The following is a 23,057-nucleotide window of genomic DNA, read 5'->3' on the forward strand; positions in this document are numbered from 1 at the left end:
ATACGGCTGCAAGAGCAGAGATAGACAGCACTTGAGCGCCTGAAGCAGCGCCTCACGTGACTGCTATTGTGCCGACTGCCGGATATCGAGTCAACCCTTTCAGGCAAGTCCATGCGGACAGGTACAACGAGACGAGAGCATTAAACATGACCTCTCTTCTTATCTTCTCCTTTATCACAAGATAAATATGATCCGTAACATGACCTCTGATTGGCTAAGCCCCACACACTGTTCACTCCCACTCCCTCGATTAACCTATGCCGAAGTGATGCCTGACCAGATAGGCACCAAGGCTAGCGAAAGGGCATGCATACATCACAGAATAGGAAACATACATTTGAATCCAGCTAGTACAAGATCATACATGTTCAGTGAGAAAAGCAGACAGGCTAAGGCGAGGTACCTGTGACATCATGGAATCGAAACATCCTGGGTATTTCCTATTAAGTCAGAACCTTCAACGCCTTCAAAGTCAAAAAGCCGCCCATGAGACCTGCTCAATTATAACTCAAATATCAATTAAGAGTTGCTGTGTTGTAAGAGGACAGCGAGATGAATGGTAGTGTTGCGTTTCCATGCCGCTTCTTGTCGCGTGGTCTGTAGTATCGCCATATCAAGTTATCGTGGGTTGCCCGCTGTAGACGACGCCCGCGTATCCACATAGAACCGGGACCCGTATAAGTGAGCATGCACCAGGCAATCGTGACACAAATTTCAAGTTGATATACCGCCAGTATCGGTCCTCCTGGCGTGTTACGACTTGCGTAACCAGTTGTGAGAATGGAACCACCAAAGAACCACCACTGCACCGGCAACCACTATAGCAAACGCTGCAAATATCAAGAAGCCACAACAGATCCATCGACGTCGTTTCTTGCGTTGCTTCAGAATCCAGTCATCCCTGGGTTCGGCTGTTAGTGAACATAATCTAGAAACCCAGACATCGTTGTCCCAAGCAGAAAGCCCGGGGAGAGGGTCATTCGAGCTTACGAGTAAATAACAACGCTCTTGTTTTCCGTCTTTGAAGCCTTTGCTTCCTCGTCTAAATGGATGGCGCGTGAGAAGCGCCTCCAAAACGCTGGGTCTCGAACAAGAGCCATTCTGTGAGGTTTATTGTTTACACGTTGGAAGACATAGGGACCGCTTCCAATCGGCCCTTGAAATGGGGTGTGTTGGTGTACTCGAGAGGTGTAGCTCTTGGATGGTATGAGGGTCTTGTGGTAAATATCAAGTTGGTCGAGGTAATCCTCGCGTGTAATGAATTCACTTTTGTTACCGGCGTCTTGTGTCACGAACACTGCCTCCTCCTTCTTTCTCAGCAGAGAGTAATTAAGAATAGGTATGATGATAATTTGAACAAAGGGCTTCACAGGATAAAAAAAAATGGGTCTTTTGCTCAATCAATCTGCGAGTGGCGAAGACATATCAGGCTGTCTCCTCAAAAGTAATGAGACTCGAAGCGAAGCACCCAGACAAAGAAACGGAGAATTGAAAAGGAGACACGGTGCGCACGCCCCAACAACAGTGTTGTGCCATTGAGCCATATTTACTCATTCTTCCATCGGATTGAATGTAGCAGATTGGGGCTTCGCATTCCAGGTGCAAGCCCACTGGAATGACAGGACCAGTCTAAGGCCCGCTGTGGAATCTCCGATCGGCGGCACGCTAACCAATTACACCTCTCCAGCTTCACCAAGCATCCCCGTTGTTTGTTTATGCCATACAACTCGATGGGGTGGTCTGGAACTAGTTTCAGCAATTTGGATTTTAGCGACTTTTTCGGTGACATGATAGTCAATTATCAGGTCGATCACTTAACATCCCATTAGAGTAGAAGGCGTTATTAATATACAAGAAGCTTCTCAGACGGGTGGTTGAAACCCCCTTCAATTAGAGATTAAACTCAGGTTCTTACCGACTCTCCGAGGTTTGATCTGCGCGCGGTACATATTTAGAGACTTCTGTGGAAGCGAGATCTCAAGGAATGCTCCTCATCGATCAACAAGTCTATTCGATGTACTCCGTATATGAGTAACTTGTACGAAGTAGGCATCCTCGCAGCACACTTGCATGCCAAGTCTTCTTCTTCTTCTTCTTCTCCCCTTTCCACGTGCAACTGGTTCAGACCATCTCAACATGGTAAACATTCATAGGACTAATGTATATCCGAGTTGTTTTGCATTTTTCGCTGAACTATGGCGGGATTATGTGGCTTCCTTCCGTGTTGAGTCCCAAAATTCGAGTCATGGAATTAAGCTCAAAGTTTCTTAAATACAGAAAATCATATTTAGGTAATTTATTTTTACACGAAGAATGCTCTCCTGATCAGGCAGGAGACAATAGTGCACAGCATATTATGTTCATTACCGCCGGGTATAGATATCATCACAACTCAATAAAACAATCACATAAAGGGAGGGGAAATGAGAGAAAAAGAAACAAAGTGAAAAGTAAAAATAAAAAACTCTACGGAGCTACATCTGAAATTTCAAATCTATTTAAATAAAGAACTAGGTGTAATAAAGCTACAAGAGAGGACAAGATAAGGACCAGAAGAATACAATAGCCACACAAGATATATATATATATATTCTGTTGTGGAAATGATACTTGCTATAATGTTCAACAGGGTAACTTTCTGAAATTTGAGAATTATCCAATATAGATCCTACATGCAGACAAAGTCGCTTCTTTCGATTTATTATGACTAACTTTTGTTATTTTTCTAGCAATTAAGAAAGAAGTGTTCGGAGAGCATGGATCCTAAGGTAGGTAAGATCCGTGCACCTGACTGGTGGCTTTGGTGGCCATACTCCTCAGGCACATGCGGGGTTTTGTTTGTTCACCTGCTCAGGCACCCAGGCACTCTAGGCGATATCCCTGCCACGAAATGGGACCAAACGGGTTTCCTGCAGGTAAACTGCTGCAATCTTGCAACCTTCCATCCTCAGGTTCCATTTTCGTCTACCACCTGATTCGTCTTTCTCTCGTAAATGAGGCGGATCGGGCTGACCGCCTGCCAGCAAACAGCATCATCATTTGGGCTCCCCCACAGTGGAGCGATGACGATGGGTGCCTAACCGCCGAGTGTGTGGCCTGTTACTGTCCATGACTGGATACACTTCTTGATCGCTGCGGTATTACTCTGCCCACCTTTCCAGCTTTATTCGCCTTGTCACTCCAGCTTCATTAATGCAACGATCGCGGTCGCTGCTTTCAAATGTCTTCGTCGCGGCCCAGACTCTTGTCCGGCCATGTCCTCCGTCCACAATGAGGGCGCCGATTTTTGGGGAGTGTTGATTAACCGCGACAAGAGCCCCACCCCGTTACTCGAACAACTGTGCTTAGGGATTGCGCAGGTAATGGTAAGTGGGAAAAGAGTTCCTCGCGTTCGCAGGAGGTGACACAATGCTCCAAATGCTGAACTCTGTCCAGACTTCCTTCGACGAATTCGCGACAACGGACCTGACGCCCGATCGCCTGGCAGCATTTTACCGAAAGGTTGGCGGTAATTACGACGTCTTATTCCTTGAAACGAGGCCTTCCGCTCTTTCGTTCATATACCAGCGTTTAGGATGCTTCCACAGCATTCAGCCTACCAACGATCCCTACAAACCACCCTCTATCCCCGCTCTACAGCCTAATGGCTTTGTGCGATGGCAAACAATCCAGCTTCTACTCGACCCGGATGAGCACTCGAGGTGGTTACAGAATGCGGTTGATTTATGGGACATTGAGACTTCCAATGGTGGAACGTTTCCCAAGGTGATCCCTAGAGGGGCTTTCCCTGCAGAACCCGACCCGGAGATGGTACAATGGCATGAAGAGGTCAGCCGACGGTTCGAGCTTGACTACTGGAAGAAGAATATCCTGCGCTCCTCCCCTCCTAATTTCGCTCCTTACTATTCATACTTCAGCCAGAAGGATGTACCGACCCATAAAGAAGATGAACCACCTCGGAGTCAGCGTCGAACAGCCCCTCACCGTCAAGAGCCTACCACCGCAAGTGAGCGTCGAAACCACCATAAACACAGGCAACGAAGAAGCGACGACAAGCACACCTCCACTACTCGCAGGGTACAATCTACATACTTTCCGCGACAATCTGAAAACTTTGACACCGGGTATACGTCTCGACCGTCATCTCCACCGATGTGGGCAAAAGAGACCACCAAGTCGCGGACGCGCGAGCGCCCACAGGCCTACGGGCGATCTGTGAGTCCGGGAACAGTGCCAGGGTACGGAGCATCAGATGCATCTTCCGAAGACTCGGGATCAGCAGCACCAGAGCCTCCAAGGTCAGGTCAATACAGTTACCATCGCAATCTATCACCGCCGCGAGTGTCCCATACACGCCGCCACTCGCACGAAGCATACGCCCGCCGACCTCGAAAGGAATTATCTCCCGATCCCTACAAATACCCCGCATACCCCGATACATATCCCTCTAATCCGGGAAGATTATACGACTCCGATGGGGCGCGAAGAGTACGTCCCTCCAAAGCATACAACGATGAACCGCTCCAGCACAGAGCATCAGGCGTTGGTATCCGCGAGCGCGTCGTCAGCGACCCACCACCCGCTTTCCCACCTGGTCGCGAAGTGCCTGTATTCACCCGCATGCATTCTCGTTACGTCGGCACTGGCGATACCTACATCGTCCATCCCTGTCCAGACCTCGAGCCGATGAGCGACCGACGTAATAGCTATCACCGACCCACTAATGCAAATCTCACCTCAAATGCAAATAGTACCTGTACGCCGGAGCGCGCGCGCTATATCGATCCTCGGAACCCTCGGTGGGCGGCACCCGTCCAGAGTCCTTCAAAGAGAGGCGTGCTAGTTCAACCGACCGACACCGAATATTCCCGAGGCAGAAGGACGGCCATGTATGATCGCTAAAAAGGTACAAAATCGAACATCGCAACGCGACAGTAATGATATGTGTTTTATTTGATTAAGTAGAAGCTTATCAAATACTGACAGCCCTACTAACGACAGCTTACCCGACTAACACTAGTCGAACCACTACTTGAGCAAGGCTGACTGGGTCTTGCAATCCTGACATCAAAGTTCTGGGGAATTGCCGCTAAATTCGTCCGGCTCAACTTTACGAATTATGATTGATGACGATGCATGGAATCTTAAATGGACATGACTTTGGGCAGGCTATTTCGGTGATTACATTTGTGTTTTTTGTTTCTGGGAGGCTGTTCTTGCATTTTTCGAGCACGACTTGCGTGAACTTCGGCTATCACGATTCACGATTACGACTTACGACAGACTAGCGATTGGATTCTCCCCTCTTTTCAATCAATGCATTAATGCATTAATGAATCATATATGATTCCTAGTGCGTATACTACATCTGTTCACAATCGTAACACGACCTCATTAACCTCATACCGTCCATGTCCGTACGTGATTATTAAGCATTAAGCCGTAAAGTTGGCATTCTGAAATGTAAAGCCGTAATCCTCAAAGACAGCACACTTCCTCGACAGACCGGGATTATCAATCCAAGAAGGCGGCATGCCCAACAAACTGACATTCCGCTGCTCAGGCCGATACTCAGGCACCCGGTACCCGTTCGTCACGAAGATATCATACGTAGACGCATAGGCCGGGCCACGGACCTGCAAGAAGGCCTGATCTGGGTTCGGGTTACGAGAGCGGAAGAACGAGCCGAAGACATCGTTCAGTAGCTGCGAATGGAGGATGTCATCCTGGTCGTAGTAGGGCTCTACGTTGCGGGTTTTGCTGTTGAGGGTTCCCCAGACGGGGAGCACGTCTGAAGCGTGGCAGCTGGCGTTGTAGTTGTTGTTTGGGGAGCAGATCTCTGGCACGGAGACGTTGGTCTGGATGTGGCCTCTCGTGAGCTCGACTTCGTAGAGCTGGGGGAAGACACGGTCGCCGCCTTTGCGGAGGAGGTAGGACTGTGCACAGCTCCATTCGCTGTGGGTTAGGGCGTCGGCGGCGACGTTGCGCGTGCTGTCGGGGTCGGACATGTTAATGGGGAAAGCGTTGGAGCTGATGAGTGATTCGGCCAGTTTGGCGGGGAAGGCCGCCTTGAATAAGGTGTTGAGCGTCGTTTGGCTTGCGCCGAGGGCGGGCACAGATCGGGCAACGTAGAGGGAGGCTTCGTCGGTGACCGTTGTGAACATGGTTGGGACGCGGTTGGGAAGGCGCTCACTTGCGAGGAGTTTATGGAATTGGTCATCGATTACCCCGCCGCGAGGGTCGACTATGGGCATGAGCGGCTCGATGGCGGCGAGGAGCTGACTGACATGGAGATAGTCTGAGGCGAGGGTCTTGGTCCAAGCGGTCTGTGCCTGTTGGAATTCTGTGGTGTTGCTTATGAACTTGGTTTCTGGGACAGATCGCAGGCAGGATAGGAGGTCCTTCTCGGATGTGGTTTGATTGCAGCCGACGGCCTTGGATAGTTCTGGCACAATGACGTCTGTGTAAACTTCGCGCGTGAACCAGGGCAAGTCTACCGGTGCTGATTGAGCAATGGCTCCGGAGAAAAGACCTCGGGCGGCGGTTGAGGAGAGCAGTGCGACAACGCTCTGCCCGCCAGCGGACTGGCCGAAGATGGTGACCTGTGATGGATCTCCACCGAAAGCTGCGATATGTCTGTTGACCCATTTCAGTGCAAGGATCTGGTCTCTTATGCCGTAGTTTCCGGTGGTGAGGTTGCCAGTCGTCAACCACCCCAGTGCTCCTACTCGATAGTTGACAGTGACAACCACGACATCGTTACGACTGGCGAAGTTTCCACCGTCGTAGTCAATCATAGACGCGCTGCCACTGACGAATGCACCGCCGTAGAAGTACACGGCGACTGGCTTGCGGGTTGAGTTATCGTTTGAGCTCGCAGGTAAGACGGGTGTAAAAACATTGAGGTAAAGACAGTCTTCCGAAATGCCTCCATTTCCCAGTGTTCCAAAAGCCGACAGGGCTTGGACGCAGCTATCGGCCACTTTGGTCGCATCGCGTTTCTTAGGGCCAGAGAAAGGTTTTGGGGGAGCGAAGCGCAGCTCATTCACCGGGGCGTCTGCAAAAGGAACACCAAGGAACCGAAATGATCGTGCGTCGCGATAGCCTGTCAGAGTGTAGTTCTCTGCTTTGACGGTGATCTTGGACGAGCCGACGGCAGTTCTATCTTTGTCGGTGCTTGGCGAGACACTAGATGTGCAAAGTACGGGGAGCTTGGAGCTGCACGGTGCTGATACCAACCGCTTTTGTCCTTGAGAATATGCTTGACACTCGTTCGATGAATCACCAGTGGATACCCAGAAACGGCTATCTGAATGAATGTCTCCTGAAAAGACAAGGTAGGCTAGCTGGTAGTCTATCTCAGAGCGTTCCGACTGACGAGCAGACTTGAGTGGGTAGAGGCTCTCTCCAATGGCAGCGCAGCGTGCTTGTGCCTCAGTGTTAGACAACTCGTCGTATACGAGTACTGCTGTAGTCCCATTGTTCTCAGGTCCGAGGTTGTTGTAGTTCAATGCGCGCAGAGGCCCTAGTGAGCTCGTAGTGGGAGGACCTGTAGCGGTCGGAGCTGCCAGCGCTGGCGAGCAGAGAAGTAGGAAACCGGCGAGAGTCTGCAGCTGCATCTTGTCACGGAATGAGCCAAAGGTGACAATGCGCAGATCTCAGGTTTTGAGCGAATCCTCTTGGAAGTGATAGCAGAGACGGGGAAATTAAGCAGTATTTATATGCATTTCCCGGAACAATCGGAAGCAACGAACACAGCCTGGCTCGTGCTGTTTACTAGTAGGAGTGACCTCAGGATACTAGGTGAGCTGGGGAAGGAGGAAGGTACTAGACTACTAGTAGCCAGTGATATACCGAGCACTAGCTGGAGACAGTTACTAACACGGTTGCAGCGCATTGGTTCCAGTAGTGGTGCTTCTTGTCATGGAGAGCTTTAGCGAGACGACCAATACGAAGGCCTGGCTCGGCAGAAAACTCCCAATAAATAATTAAGCCAAGAGGCACTATCTACGAAGATGGAGTTCCACATCAAAACCTGGAGTAAAAGGTGGGGTCCCACCGTCATCGCCGAGGCTTTCCAGGCCGCATCTCTCAAGGTTCGCCCCATCGGGGATAGTTCCATGTGATCCAACCCTAACCCTGTGCCCTATATCTTTCGCAATTTGCCAGTTCTTTACTCTTGATAGAGGACAAAACCCAATACATTGTGTATGCTGTAGCTTTACTGAGCCCTGGGTGTATAGGCCAGCCTTATCGGAGCTAAAATTGAGCCCTAGGAAGCATTACATAGTCGACAAGAACATTATACACTGCTACCCTCAAATCCTATCCGACTGAACCCCTCTTACCTGTATATACAACGAGCAGTAGACAAGATTGACAAAGCTCTTGAAAGGGTACTGGCTCATTATATGGTCAGTGCTCCTGTCCGCAACAATATATACATACTTGACCCACTTCCTGGAGGACCCTCATACTTAACAATCTCAACGACATACTATCCCCGATCCCTTAAGGATGGGCTGAACAATGAGAACAACCGATCATTACCCCCTCAAATTGAAAAGAAAAGCACTTGAATCCTTGAGATATCATGTTGAGTGATGATCAGCCTCCAGCAAGGCCACAATTGCGGCCCTCTTCCCCAGGCACCCGTACCTTCCTAATCGGGCAACCAGTCTTCCCTTATATTTTTAGGGAACAATGCATAAGTCAATAGAGACTCCGACGGTGCAGTGGTCAGAATCACCGCCATGTTAAGGCAGTGTGACCACTGCGCCAGGAGGGTCTCTGTTCGAATCTGTCACTTGACGCCCTTTTCCTTCCACCGGGGAAAAGGTGTGTAGGGACAGAGACGATCGTAGTAATAAAATCCCGGGCCAGGGATTTTCCCCAGAAACACCTACTAATGATCTCCGGATTGTTAGCAGAGTGGCTAGGTTTTTCTTATTGATTTTGTTCTCTTCTATCTGGATGATCCTTTTCACCTTGATTTTACTTGAGTGTTTCTATTCTCAGCTATCTTACGGCAGTCGTTCTACGCAGTAATACGGCTGCCTCTGGTTCCTTCCCCTCCGTGGCTGTCAATTACCGCAGATTGCAACGCTTACCTTATCGGACTCATCGTCCTTCCAATGTTTAATGCTTTTCATCCCCCATGCACATCCCTACAAACCCCATGACTGCAGCCACCATCCTTGGACATGTTTGCTTACTACGTCAACATCACTGCCTACTATGGTCATCCAACTTCTATCAACTGATGTATGTATTTCTTTTGAGGACTAGTACTTTTCTTATCCTATATAACAATTACTCCAACCATTTCAAAGTACTATACCTTCCACCAAACCGAGAAAACAAAGCAACACAGATAGCTATCAGTGTAAGAATAACCTACAACTCATGGCCTCCGTCAGATGGTTCTAAACATATCTGAAGCTAGTCTTCGCTATGTACGTTAGTATCCAATCCGCTCTAGCATTCATGTATACGCGACGTAAGCTAACCTTGTAGAATATCTTACAGTAGCGACGGCTTCTTATTGCTTATGTCTTCCTACTGGCGCGATCATCAACTCCCCTATCGACAGGCTATTCAGGGATTCAAATGACATGATCGTCTCTTGGCTAAAGTATCTCAAGATCCAACATCTCCACTGCCTTACTAGTAGCTAAGATGTATGCTAACAACTTCTATCGTCCGTACTAAGGTAAATGTTTCCGAGTCGACAGCGACATCTTTCGTTCGCAGTACCTTGAATTTTTGTTGATAATGACAGCCGTGCGAGGAACTGACCAGCATGGAATGTAACCTGATGGGCGTTGATCCTGTGGTGGCAGGTCAATATAAGGCGAGCTGTTCATAGGGATTTTCCCTGGCGAGCGTGCATCGTTTCTTACATATGGTACAAGGGTATATCGATTGCGCTGCAGATCCTGGTCGCTGGCAATATCTTGCATCACCCCCTTTTCGGTGTTGGGGATGCTTACATCGTACGGTCTATGACAATAGTGTCTAGTGGTATTGTATGAATGCAGGTGACCTGGTGACGAAATTATTCGTGCAAGATACAGTAGGTAAGGTTGCCAATGGAATGCTAAGATCTAGGATTTGTCGTGATCGGAGCGAAAAAGAAATATATCAACTACATCAGCCGTCGGACAAGCTTAGTATGATGTATCCCGGAGGGGAATCCAAAAGGAGAACCTTAAAAGGTCATTTCATTCAATGCGATAACCACGGGAAACGAGAATGGTCACGGGTACTTCACCCCGAAACCCGATCCTTAAACCCAAAGATTCCTAAATGTTACATTCAACAGGATGGTGGGTATAAGACAGCGTTTCATTTGTTGACAAACCGTTGATAAGTTCTGCCAGAAAAACGCATCGTCAGAGTCAGAGTCAGCACAGTCAGAGAGAGTGAACTGTGGTAGAGACAAAGACTAGAACGTTCGGTAGCCTCGAGCCTCGGCGATTGCAGGGTGACATTCAATTGATCCGCCACTCCGAGGCGTGATGACAGACTAGGATAATACGGGGTAAGGCGCCCGGTATGTCGTCATCCACCTGCTTGCGGGGACATTTTTTCGGGCCAGAACATCCGCACTGCCGAATGCTGACATCCAGTATAAGTATTATCTTCACGCCCTGAAGGAAAAATTTCTGAATTTTATTTTGCGAGGCAATTGTTACGAAATGATACGCCGCTTGAGTTTCACGACACTCACGGCCCCATTCGTTCCCTAGTTGCGCCCGATGCCGCACCCGCAATGAAAGACCCTAGAGGCGCCGTGCATATTGTGGAAGTAGGACCGCGGGACGGCCTACAAAATATCAAAGACCATGTGCCAACGTCAGTGAAAATCGAGTTGATTCGAAGACTCCGCGGAACGGGTCTGCGGACCATCGAGTTGACGTCGGTAGTCTCTCCTCGAGCGGTTCCACAGTTATCAGATTGTCGAGATGTGCTGCGCATGGAAGATATCAAGTCGCTGCAAAAGGAACCTAATATCCGTCTTCCAGTATTAGTCCCTAATATGAAGGGTCTGGATATAGCACTCGAATACGACATAAGGGAGGTTGCGGTCTTTATCAGCGCCACAGAAGGGTTTAGTAAGGCCAACATCAACTGCACCGTGGAGGAGGGCTTAGAAAGAGCGAGGAATATTGCAGAGAAGGCTACCAGCTGTGGGCTGGCTGTCAGGGGGTAAGTTTGTGTCACTAGATGCATGGGTAGACGTGGCTGACATTTGCGAAGATATGTGTCATGTATTTTCTCCGACCCCTTTGACGGCCCAACGGCGCCACCCGCGGTGCTTCACTGCGTGAGGGAGCTGCTCGAGATGGGATGCTACGAGGTTAGCCTTGGAGATACACTGGGTGTCGGCTGCCCTGATAAAGTAAGAAGTCTTTTGACGTATCTGGAGGAACATGGCATCTCTCTCGATCTGTTGGCGGGCCATTTCCACGATACCTACGGTCAAGGGGTAGCCAACACTTGGGAAGCATATAACTGTGGGCTTCGTGTGTTTGATAGCAGTATCAGTGGCCTGGGGGGTTGCCCTTATGCACCAGGCGCCAAGGGGAATGTTGCCACAGAAGACCTAGTTTATATGTTTCACAATGCGGGTATTGACACTGGCCTTGATATGCTGAAGTTGGTCGAAACTGGCTTGTGGATATCCTCAAGACTGTCAAGGGAGAATGCAAGTCGGGCTGGAATAGCGCTCGCGAATACACATGGACTGGTGTCGCCACCGCGCCATACCGAACACACACCGACCAAGGCAGTAACTTCTTGGGCCCCAGTGGACACCAAGGGCAGGGTACTGACATATCGCTCGGGCGGCAACTTTAAGATTGTACTCAATCGACCAAAAAGGGGCAACACGTTGACGCAAAAGATGGTCGCGGACCTTATTGCTATCATCGCAAGTTGCAACAAGGACCCTTCCCTCCTGAATATTATCATCACCGCAACCGGAGGATACTTCTGCATGGGAGTTGAAAGTGGAAAGAGTATGCCATTCATTGCTCAGGGCGCTTCAAGAAATCCCCGGGCAAATTATCTTGCGGCCTTACTGGAATTGATGAAGCATTCACCTAAAACGACAGTCGCATGCGTAAATGGTCACGCTTTCGGTGGCGGTGTCGATTTAGCGCTGGCTTGTGATGTCAGGATTAGCCTCAGGGCAGCGACCTTGACATTTACTGAAGCGACAATTAAACAAGCTAGGAATGCTAGTTCGAAGTGGAAGAGCGCTTTTGTACGCAACGCAGTTTTCTCCACTCATTCCACTACGGCGGAAAAGCTGAACTCAGTAGGTGTTCTATCTGAAATTATGGAAGACCAGGGACAACTACGGGACGGCCTCGATGAGTTACTTCTGCGCTTGAACAACTCCAGACCTGCTAAACCACGGGCGTCCAGGGAGTTTTCAGGGTCGTTAAGGGCAAGTACAGGGTGGGATACACAAGTTGACACTCTTGATGAGACTCTCTTCAAAACGATAGAGCTTGATATTGGTCAAGGGGACTTAAAAGCATCCTACAGCGGACGTAGAGATGATCTGAAACGAGCGTTGAAGAGCGTTTGGGGCCAAGGTCGTCGACGGAGAGAGGGAACGGGCATTTGAGGGTTTGATCGCTGTGGTGTATGGTGTGGACTTGTCTGATAAACCATTAGAAAATGATCTAGAAGCATGAATGTGGCCTGCTACCTGCAGAATAGCAATTGAAGAAGATGTGCTATACAAAGAAGTCATATGAAATGATTGTGAATACCAAGCTAATGCTGTTAGTGCTTATTTCCGTGCCAACCATAGTTTCTAGTTTCAGTCCCTGCCTGTGGTATCTACGTACTACCTATAGAAACAATAATACCCCCGCAGATAAGCGAAAAATGTAGCCGCCTAGTGGTGCGCTATACCTAGACGGATTATGTATCCGTGTGCCGTTTACCCAAATCCCACATCTGTCCACTTCTCTGCACAGGAAAAGCAGTACCACTTAACCCGCGGTTCTACGTACCATCATGACTATACGACAATATCGCTCTCCCTTTACACTGGAGTTTGACTCCCTAGTACAGAGGCAGTTAGAGAAGTGGAAGGTGCCCGGCATTACAATCTCTGTGGTTCACGGCTCGAGCACTTATGCGAAAGTACGTGAATGATGAAGCGACCCCATGAACTTGTACTTAGTGACCTAGGCCTACGGCATTGCAGAATTTCCAGGCAAAAAGATGACCGTTGATTCTCTGTTCACCACGTGCAGCACAACCAAAGCCTTCACTGCTGCTGCGCTATCCATGGTGGTGGATGACAAAAAACAGACACCCTCGCCGCTTAGATGGGATACGCCAATAGCATCCTTGATTCGAGATGACTTTGTTTTAGCCGACGACTATGCCACAATGAATACTACACTAGAAGATGCTCTGTCGCATCGGTCTGGCTTGCCAGGCCATGTATTTGCGATGACAGGCGCACATCCAGACGAAACGTTGCGCGAAGCGGTCCGGAAACTCAGACACCTTCCGCTAGCATATCCACCCCGAACGACGTTCGACTATTGCAACCATATGTTTATGGTAGTGTCTCATGTTTTGGAGCAGATCACAGGCGAGTCGCTGGGCGAGTTTCTACGAGAGCGTATCTGGAGCCCACTCAACATGAAAGATACGTACTTTTCTGTCCAGGATGTCAAAAAATGTCCATTAACTAGTCGAAAGTTGGTCCAAGGTTACACGTGGGTTCCAGAAAAGGGCTGCTATGTGGCCGAGCCACATATGAATTATGCACCCACGACTGGAGCAGGAGCCATGGTCAGCAACGTTCTCGATTATGCAGAATGGTTGCGAGCCATGATATACAAAAAAGCACCAATATCGCCAGAAGGACATGCATCCCTCATTTATCCCCGGACCATAGTCACCAGAGACGATAAGGATACTGTATATCCACCTGCACCATTCCACTTGTACGCTCTAGGCTGGTTTGTGGACACTTATCGGGGTCAAAGTCTATACTGGCATAGTGGGAGCTGGGCTGGATTTGGGATAATGGTGGGCTTCATAGCTGAGAAGCAGTTTGGGTTTGCGATAATGGGGAATACTCAAAGGGCTAGGAACGCGCAGCTGGAGTTATACCTATACCTCATCGATACGTTACTGGGAGTATCGGGCAGTGAGCGGGCAGAGTTTATCGAAAGAATGACGATGAGGATGACCGAAGTCACGGAAAAAAGATCAGAGAGCATCTACGAGACGAAGACACGATTATTCCCTTCTCTGTCTGCCAAGTTACTTCCTCACTCCCTCCCATTGCATGCGTATGCTGGAATCTACAGCCATCCAGGTTATGGCATCATTCCATTGAGGCTCAAAGATGGACACCTAAAGGCGGACCTAAGCGATCGAGTGGAAGCGATGACCATCCATTTGGAACATACAGCCGGGGAATTTTTCGTGGCGAGAATGTGTACAGCCACTATGTCTGAGTGTCTCCGGGCTGAATTCTATCTCGACTCAGCTGGGGCGGCACGGAACCTTGGGATAGAGTTAGAGCCAGCATTAGGGGGGCAGAAAATTTGGTTTGGCCGCTGTGGATAATTAGTGATGTCTCCATTACGAATTTACGAGTCTGATACGGTGATACCTCTCTACCTGTGGGAATCAGATCGAGATTATATTGGTGGCGTCAAGAGTGGGGAGCTGATCACAGCGCTGGCGCCAGACATCTAACCGAGAGCCTGGGTGATCGGCAAGCACTCCCCAATAGGTTGTCTTATCCTGCCTAGCAGTGCCTAGATTTAGACGAGTAGTGGGACCGTATGCCTGGAGAGCGGTACCGATTCTGCCGCCAAGGGGGTAAACTCAAGTTGTTTTGGAAATTTGATTTAAAGAAGCTTTGAGCTGCTGGTGGAGATGGATGTGTTAAGATAATTTTTTCCTTTCTCCCTTTCTTAATTTCAGGTGCTGCAAACCTGTGGTCAAATTGAATATTATATCTTTCATATATCTTTGATATAATCGGGATCGAGTTTTGAGCTCCAACAGCAAACATCATGACAGCGATGCATTCTCTTCCATCATTGCCAGCAAAGCACCAGGACTTTATTGGCTGGATCAACAATAATCAGGATACCCCAATTGGTCAGCTTATTAAGCCGTACAATGAGTATGAAGCGGTCGTTCGTAAGCTGTTTGCTCAGGAGCCGTCGCATCCAGCGCTGAGGGACAATCACCTCAATATCGTACCACTTTATGACACGACTGAGAAGACCATTGTTCCAAGTCGGCCTCGAGATCCATCCTCAGAATCACCTGACCTTCACGAAAAATATGTCATGCCCCTGAAGGCAGAATCTCGTAGGGCCTATGGCGATCCTGCGGTGGTGTCGAGCTTGGAGGACTTCCGGAATAATTTCAACATCTTCTCGGAAGGATCTTTGAGTGACATGGATTGGAGCAATGTCGTCGTCGCCGGAAGTGCCGTGGTGACGTGCCTGATGCCAGTCCCGGAAGAGCACCGTGGCTCAAAGCGTGCCTTACGACAGTTCTACCATGACAAGTACGCACCTGCTTCTGACGTCGACCTCTTCTTGTACGGCTTGACCGAAGAAGCAGCAATTGAAAAGATAAAACAGATTGAAGACAAGATCAAAAACGCCATTCTTTATGAGACGACAACCATACGAACCAAGAACACAATTACTATTGTCTCACAATACCCCACACGCCACGTACAGATTGTCCTTCGTATATACAAGTCTATCTCGGAGATCCTGACCGGGTTCGACGTTGACTGTTCCTGTGCCGCTTTCGATGGTAAGCAAGTTTATGCTTCACCACGTGCTCTTGCTGCCTATATCACCCAGACGAATACGATCGATCTCACTAGACGCTCGCCATCTTATGAGAATCGCCTTTCTAAATACTCACACCGAGGCTTTGAAATATTCTGTCCACAGCTAGAGCGGTGTCGTGTCGATCCAGTAAGGCTCCCCCTTTCCCAAGCGTGGGAGCGTCTCTGTCTAACATGCTTCTAGACGATCTTTGAGAGGAGCTTTTCAAGGACTGTTGGTCTAGCGCGTCTTCTAGTTTTAGAAAGGTTGCCGAAGTCATCCGATAGGGATGCCTATCTAGAGCAGAGACGAGAGGAGCGCGGCCGTCCGGCTCGACAACAGCAGATGCGAAGCCTCGGGTCACTGAATGGTAACATTAAAAGTGAGTGGGAAGATGAAACTCCTGAATGGATGGAGGGCGATGAATATTCAGACTATCATACTATGGTATTTTATACCTTTCCCCATTATACAGAGCTACTTGTGCTGACTCCACTCCAAGACGATTCCCTACGGGCCGAAGTTCCATGCTAAGAGGATTGAGCGGCTGGTCTATACGAAGGACTTACTGCTCAATGCAGAATGGAACAAACCAAAGGACAGGGACGTCAATCTGCATCGGCATCCTGCATTTTTTGGTAACGTGGAGGATGTGATCTACGACTGCTGTGGTTATTGCCCTGAACCTGTGACTCCGGAGGAAAAGGAAGTCGCAGAGAAAGAAAGCAAAAACTATATCTCTGGAGATATCTCATTCATCAAAGATGATCCAGGGCGCCAGGAAATTGGCAGCTTTAACCCTATTACGGAGACCGACTGGACAGGTTTGTGTTCCATGTTTCTGTTGAACTGTTGTGACGTTTACTAATCGGCAAAGCAGAAATGGCTTATGTGGGTAATACCGAGCACCTATGCCAGGCCATAGTCGACCATGATCTCGCTGCTGTCAAGGAATGGCTTTCTCAAGAAGAAAGGGATCCGAACAGTCGCGACTATACGGGACGCACCCCGTTGCATCTGGCTTGTATGGCTTCTACACCAGATATTGTACAATACCTTGTCGATCACGGGGCGAGATTAATCTCTCGCTTGGCAGATGGCAGGACTGCTTTACATATCGCAGCTGCTAGAGGAAGTGCTGAGATTATTAGAATACTGCTACACAAAAGCGAAGAAAATGAAGCCGAGGAGGATAAAAGGCAGGAGCTTCGCAAAGCAAAAGAAGCCCAAAATAGTCAACATGGTGCCGATGAAGCGCAAAGCGAGCCAGATGACATCGAAACAGTTAGCATGGAAGCAGACGCAACCTCATATACCTCTGGATCATTTGTCAAAGTCCAGAAAGAAGGTGACGATGCCACTAGCGCGGAGAGTCTACCCGAAGATGAGAATGCGCAAGAACCGGATATCTATGATATAAATGCCGTGTCCTGGGACAGCCATACATCTCCTTTACACCTTGGCATACTCAACGGCCACGTCGACGTGGTAGAAGAACTCGTTGCGTCCTTTGGAGCTGACGTGTTGCTCCCAATAAAGTTGCTGAACAGCCATAGCAATAGCTCAAGAGGTGCAATTCTAACACTGGTACTCACGCTTCAACTCCCTCTAGAAAAGGCTAAAGCGATGACCAAGAAGCTTCTTCAGTTGGGTGCTTCGCCGGCCCAGGCTGACCTCAAATACAACACGCCCTTACATTATATTGCTGCTTCAACATATGACGACCTTATTGATGTCTTCCTCGAGCAGAACGAACCAGTCACACTGAAAGCTATCAACCATCTCGCCTTTGTCGGATATTCCTGGAACCCTGATGCCTACTCCGCATTCATGACCGCAATCAATGCAAAGAACCCAATCGGTGCGTTGAAGCTTCTCCAAGCTGGCGCCGAACCTTCGATCGACTTTGGGAAGTTTGTGAAATCTGGTCAGGTACTGGACGGCATACGTACAAATTCATCAGAAAGGAATCGTGAAATTTTCAGACACAATTTTACCCAGCCCGTTATCCTAGCTGTTCAGAAAGAATTACCAGAGATCGCTCAAGAGCTAGTGGCTCGCGGCGTTGACCCGAACACATTATCACCAGATGGATATAAAGTTGAAGATGATGACTACGTGCGAGACAGTCTCCACGGTAAATCGCTCCTGGATTGTGTCCGTGATAAGATCAAGGAATTGCAACAATACCAAGGAGAAGTTGTTGACTTAACTCCGCCACGGGCGCTTGAGCCTGATTCCTTCTACCTTAAGGATTTTGAAGCCAACACATATCAATTGTGGACAGCGGAGCGGGAATTGGGCAAGGCAAAGAAATCATACCAGAAACGTCTGAAAGTATATGAACAGGAAGTCAGCGATTCTGAGAATAGGAAAGGGGTGGAGTCGAAACTCCACGCGATACGGGACCTAGTTGAACAATTCGAGAAACTAGAAACTGCCCTGTCCGAGAAAGGTGCCAAGACGTTCAAGGAATTGTTTCCCGATTTCAAAGCACCGGATGATGAGGATGGGTCATCATCACCAAACAGGGACTGTGATGACCCTTTCGAGCTGGAATTTACATTCAATATATCTGATCTCACGGATGAAAAGAAGGATGGATATATCAAACTGTGAGTGTTCTAGAGACCTGTTCCTTGGCATTGATTGACAACTAACATCTTAAAGCTTTGAGGCAGCCTGGCGTGGTGACTTAGACACCATTAAGTCTCTAACTCTGGCCATGTGGGGCGAGGGAAATCAACAGCCTCCGTTGCGAATGGCTATAACAGACTCTAACAGACTCTCGCCCTTTTCAATCGCAGCACTTCGGGGTCACTTGGATGTGGCGAAAGCAATCTTGGATATTGTTCAAGCACAGTATAAAGAAGAGGAGCCCAGTGGCCACGAGAGGTTTGAGATAGGCAGTGATTGCAGTGATGAAGATATGCAGGATAGTGGCAATGTTCGCATTTACAGCGAGATAGTTGATGACAAGTTCACCATAGATGACATAGGTGAGGTGGCCACGCAGGTGGAGTGTCATATTACTCCACTTGAGGTACTAAAGTGGTATTGCCCAAAGTCCAAATGGTTCACCAGTCCTGATGTCAAGGCTAAATGTTGCGAGAGCCCCTTTGGAAAGCCATCTGATCTCCTCGAGTATGCCGTTTGGATGGACAATGTCGAGTTGCTTGTCTTCTTACTTGACATGGGAGAAGAATTGACTTCTAGAGACACCAGTTCTAAGTTCACCGCTTTTGGAGTGCCGAATAAAACGGTTCATCTAGCTATAGCAGAGGGTCGACTCCGCTGCCTTGAAGAACTTATCAGGAGAACAGGAGCGGACCTCCCACTAGATGCTCTTGTTCACGAAAGTGGCGTCCAGGTGCATGAAAAGCCAGAATACTATCAGGGGCTCTCTATTCATGGAAAGAAGAGAGCAGACTGGGCAGCTGCTGGGCGCGGACAACTGCGCCATCACACCAATAAAAGCTCGCCCTTACTTGTTTCCGCCGTGCTGGGTAGTCTGAAGAGCACTGAATGGTACATGAGCACTGCTCCAAGCAGGCATTATGTCGAGTTCTCCAGGACCCATGGGCAGGACCATAGGCTGAAGCTCCTTGCAAAGTCAACCAGTGGCATTGAAAAGTCTCTAATGAGCTGGCTAAATGCAAAGAGTACGTACGCCTTCTATATATCTATATATCCGAATGCTAACATGTGTTGCAACAGACAATCTGGTCTTGCATTGCGCCATCCTTTCTACGCCGACGTTGGAGTCCCGACAGCTTGTCGAGTATCTTGTTCGGGAGGTTCCGGAGTGCCTGGAGACTAGGTCCGCAGGAAGATACACGCCATTAGCCCTTGCGTACTCTTTAAATAGAGCAGATTATGCCGATATTCTTATCAAAGCAGGTGCGAGCCAGACAGTTCGGGATAGCAGAGGTAACAACCTCATACATCTGCTGCTGTGTGGGATTGATGGCGACACTTCAGGAAAGCCAGGCAATATCGAGAGACTCCTTAGCTTGCTTGATCCTCGATTGGTTCCTTCCTTACTAGTGGAACGCTCATCAGATGAACCGGGATCTGTCACCCCATTTGCCCGCTGGATGCATCATGCCTATTTTGATGGATCCGACGCAGATAGGCTGATTGATATTGCACGCATTTTCCTTGAGTTTGCCGAGAGTGCAGAACAGAAACACTTGGAACTGCTTGATGGCACAGGTAATACACCTGTGCACTACGCAGTAAAACATGAACTCGTCCCGATTCTCGAGCTGATGTTGGACCGTCGTCCTGACTTACTCTATCGTGAGAATGCCACCGGAAGCACACCGCTAGAGCTAGAAGAGGACGCTTGGACACTTAGAGCAACCTCGGACCCACCTAGCTTTCGAGCTCGCGATCGATCTTGGAATGGCCGCTGGATAACGGATGCAAACATGGTTGATGTGGACCCAGAGTCCTTCCTTCCTGACTCATGCCCATCGGAGAAGAGCTTACGCGACGTATGCCGTGAAAGGGCTAGCGGCCGCCCGGAAAAGCGGAAGCTAGTCACCTTAAATGAAGCGAATGAGGTGGCAAAGCGACTTGCCGTACAGAAGTCCAGTCGATGGGGACAACGTGAGGGCCAAGGGTTTACAGAAACGGATCAAGTAGCGAGATGGTATGGTCGGTCTGACCGAGAGGACGAGCTGACCGACGTCATGGAAACTTGAGATGCTGCTCAGGGAAAAGTGCGTGAAGGTTTAATCTTATATTATCTATTTTGTTGCAGGTGGAAAGCGGGATATAACTTCGGCATTTGTTTGTGTGAGAGCGACCAATAGAACCTGTTTAAACTCTCTAGAATACAATTAGTGTCATTCAACAAGCGAGAGAATCCCTGACCCCGCTAGCCGCGAAAAAAATAAGTCTAGAGCTAGGATATGTAGCTTCCAATTGCGGGGGGCGGATACTTTTCCGCTGGCCTAGTCTGCATTTCCGCCACCTCACGTGGATGGGGCTTAGCGGAAGGTGGCACCTCCCCCGGATTCCTCTGCCGCTTCTCCTCCATTTCCCCAGACTTGTTCCTGTGTATGTTCGGAGTACTTTCTTAGCTTTCTTGGCAGCCGACATAGTATGCATCTATCATGCGCCAATGCGCGGGGTTAGACTGGAACGACATGAGCTTCGACTCAGGGTGGAGATGCCATGGCGGAAAAGCATGATGATCTATATATTCGAGGTTCACTCTCCCTCCAGCAAGGGCTGAACTGCCAAAAAACCCATGTTACTCATTTAGTAGGTGTCTACTAGGTCTCTAGTCAACATGTCGGTTGCAAAGCAAATGGGACACTCGTTGGACCTTCAAGATGATAAGATTCCTGATCCTAAGCACCAGGAGCAAGTTCCCGCAATTGTCACTATTGAGAATTTCCGGGTCTTGGGATTAGACCCGGAGGATGAAGACTTTTATCTCAATTACCCCGAGGAGCGGAGGAAGACAATTCGCCGCAAGGTGGGTATCCTCCCTACACGTTATCATGAACCCCTTGATGCTAATCCAACTGTCCAGGTTGATATCCGTCTCGTGCCGATGCTAGCAGTGTTATATCTTATATCGCATCTCGATAGAGCAAACATCGGAAATGCAAAGATTGAAGGCATGATGGACGATCTGAACCTCGACGGCATTCAATGGAACATCATATTGAGCATATTCTTTGTCCCATATGTCCTCCTTGGTGAGTTCAATCTGTAGGTTCTCGTTGGAGACGGTCGATCTAACGAGAGACAGAGGTACCTAGTAACATGCTGCTCAAAACCTTTTCTCGGCCGTCTGTGTATTTGGGAATTTTAATCGTTTCTTGGGGAATTATCATGACATTGACCGGGGTTGTAAAGAACTTTGCCGGATTGATGGTGACCCGTGTTCTTCTTGGTGTTTTCGAGTATGCTTGCGGCCTTTTAAAATGTTAAACCAGATTATTTGGCTGACTTCAACCAGGGCAGGTTTCTTTCCCGGAGCGGTCTACCTCTGTACCCAGTGGTACATGCCAAAGGAATTGTCCACTCGCCTTGCCTATTTCTATTGTGCTAGTGCTCTGTCTGGCGCGTTCTCAGGGCTGCTTGCGGCGGCTATCGCGAAGATGGACGGTGTTGGTGGGTACGCAGGCTGGCGGTGGATCTTCATCCTTGAGGGCTTAGTTACTGTGGTGCTGGGCGTGGCCTGTTTCTGGTTGCTTATTGACTCACCTTCTCTATCTGGTCGATGGTTAGAACCAGACGAAATTCGCTTCCTCGAGCTACAAAAATTCATCAAGGAAGGAGGACAGTTCAAAGACGAGGAGCACGACCAGCAGCAACGGTCCCGGTGGAAGGATTTCCTTTCGGTGATGACGAATTGGCGAATGTATTGCCTGGCATATATTTTGCTATGCCAGTCCGCTTGTTCATACGGTATGTTTCCTTTAGCGTTCCGACTGACCAGCATGCTAACGAAAGACCAGGCAATAAATTTACCCTTCCTAGTATAACTGAAGCTATGGGTTTCAGCAGCACCAACGCCCAACTAATGACTGTTCCTCCCTACGTCGCCGGTGCCATATCTGCCGTGTGCTTCTCCAGCCTCTCGGATCGGTTTTATTGGCGAATGCCGTTTGTCGTGATTCCCCTTACACTGCTGACGGTCGGATACGGCATTATCATCTCATTCGATGGCAAGTTGGAGGAAAATGTCGGTCCTAGCTTCTTCGCTGTCATTCTGGCTATGATTGGTCTTTACCCTGTCCATCCAGCCACCACGTCTTGGACCTCTAACAATTTGACTCCGTCCAATCGGCGGGCAATTGGTGTGGCGTTCAATATTTGCGTCGGTAATATTGGTGGTATCATCGGAAGCTATATGTATATGGACGACGAGAAGCCGAAGTATTACACCGGCTTTGGGTTGTCCATTGCGTTTGGAGGCTCAGCACTGATTCTTGCGTTGATATTGGAAGCTTCGTTCTGGTGGGAGAACAAGAACAGATCGAAGATGTCTGAGTCGGAGGTAAAGGAGAAATATACGGAGGAGCAGTTGTTGAACATGGGTGACAAGTCACCTCTGTTCAGGTATACGTTGTAGGATATAGGCGGTCATGATGACGATGATGAAATTACACGATGCATATTTCTGGGTCAACACACACTTCCACAACTTTAATTTCTTACATATGTACATGGCAGAGAAGT

General features: G+C 48.8%; 7 protein-coding genes across 7 annotated transcripts; 5 read left to right on the forward strand and 2 right to left on the reverse strand.

Annotated features, from left to right (window-relative positions):
* Positions 1-658: 658 nt before the first annotated feature.
* Positions 659-1,241, reverse strand: BDV27DRAFT_109427 (uncharacterized protein). Its single transcript, XM_032064487.1, has 2 exons — positions 991-1,241; positions 659-901 (listed from the first exon to the last, which is right to left on the reverse strand). The coding sequence occupies exons 1-2, from the start codon at positions 1,098-1,100 to the stop codon at positions 754-756; spliced, it is 258 nt and encodes an 85-aa protein (XP_031932941.1). The 5' UTR covers positions 1,101-1,241; the 3' UTR covers positions 659-753.
* A 1,660-nt stretch (positions 1,242-2,901) lies between these two features.
* BDV27DRAFT_109433 (uncharacterized protein) lies at positions 2,902-5,014 on the forward strand. The gene is made up of 2 exons (XM_032064488.1): positions 2,902-3,365; positions 3,436-5,014. Exons 1-2 carry the CDS (start codon positions 3,255-3,257, stop codon positions 4,900-4,902), a joined length of 1,578 nt encoding a protein of 525 aa, XP_031932942.1. The 5' UTR covers positions 2,902-3,254; the 3' UTR covers positions 4,903-5,014.
* Positions 5,015-5,216: 202 nt separating this feature from the next.
* On the reverse strand, positions 5,217-7,777 carry BDV27DRAFT_109439 (putative cholinesterase). Its single transcript, XM_032064489.1, has one exon. The coding sequence runs from the start codon at positions 7,617-7,619 to the stop codon at positions 5,436-5,438; it is 2,184 nt and encodes a 727-aa protein (XP_031932943.1). The 5' UTR covers positions 7,620-7,777; the 3' UTR covers positions 5,217-5,435.
* Positions 7,778-10,606: 2,829 nt separating this feature from the next.
* On the forward strand, positions 10,607-12,807 carry BDV27DRAFT_109461 (uncharacterized protein). Its single transcript, XM_032064490.1, has 2 exons — positions 10,607-11,211; positions 11,263-12,807. Exons 1-2 carry the CDS (start codon positions 10,775-10,777, stop codon positions 12,638-12,640), a joined length of 1,815 nt encoding a protein of 604 aa, XP_031932944.1. The 5' UTR covers positions 10,607-10,774; the 3' UTR covers positions 12,641-12,807.
* A 164-nt stretch (positions 12,808-12,971) lies between these two features.
* Positions 12,972-15,033, forward strand: BDV27DRAFT_120292 (serine hydrolase domain-containing protein). The gene is made up of 3 exons (XM_032065069.1): positions 12,972-13,167; positions 13,339-14,204; positions 14,258-15,033. Exons 1-3 carry the CDS (start codon positions 13,039-13,041, stop codon positions 14,502-14,504), a joined length of 1,242 nt encoding a protein of 413 aa, XP_031932945.1. The 5' UTR covers positions 12,972-13,038; the 3' UTR covers positions 14,505-15,033.
* A 38-nt stretch (positions 15,034-15,071) lies between these two features.
* On the forward strand, positions 15,072-20,560 carry BDV27DRAFT_152739 (ankyrin repeat protein; the record flags this gene model as incomplete). Its single annotated transcript, XM_032071633.1, has 6 exons — positions 15,072-16,001; positions 16,056-16,298; positions 16,354-16,675; positions 16,732-18,466; positions 18,522-19,513; positions 19,569-20,560. The coding sequence occupies 6 exons, from the start codon at positions 15,072-15,074 to the stop codon at positions 20,558-20,560; spliced, it is 5,214 nt and encodes a 1,737-aa protein (XP_031932946.1).
* Positions 20,561-20,922: 362 nt separating this feature from the next.
* BDV27DRAFT_120295 (major facilitator superfamily domain-containing protein) lies at positions 20,923-22,972 on the forward strand. The gene is made up of 5 exons (XM_032065070.1): positions 20,923-21,342; positions 21,400-21,568; positions 21,622-21,775; positions 21,832-22,283; positions 22,334-22,972. Exons 1-5 carry the CDS (start codon positions 21,154-21,156, stop codon positions 22,948-22,950), a joined length of 1,581 nt encoding a protein of 526 aa, XP_031932947.1. The 5' UTR covers positions 20,923-21,153; the 3' UTR covers positions 22,951-22,972.
* The last annotated feature ends 85 nt before the right edge of the window (positions 22,973-23,057 follow it).

This window comes from Aspergillus caelatus (assembly GCF_009193585.1).
Source record: "Aspergillus caelatus strain CBS 763.97 unplaced genomic scaffold BDV27scaffold_8, whole genome shotgun sequence".
Taxonomy (NCBI): domain Eukaryota; kingdom Fungi; phylum Ascomycota; class Eurotiomycetes; order Eurotiales; family Aspergillaceae; genus Aspergillus; species Aspergillus caelatus.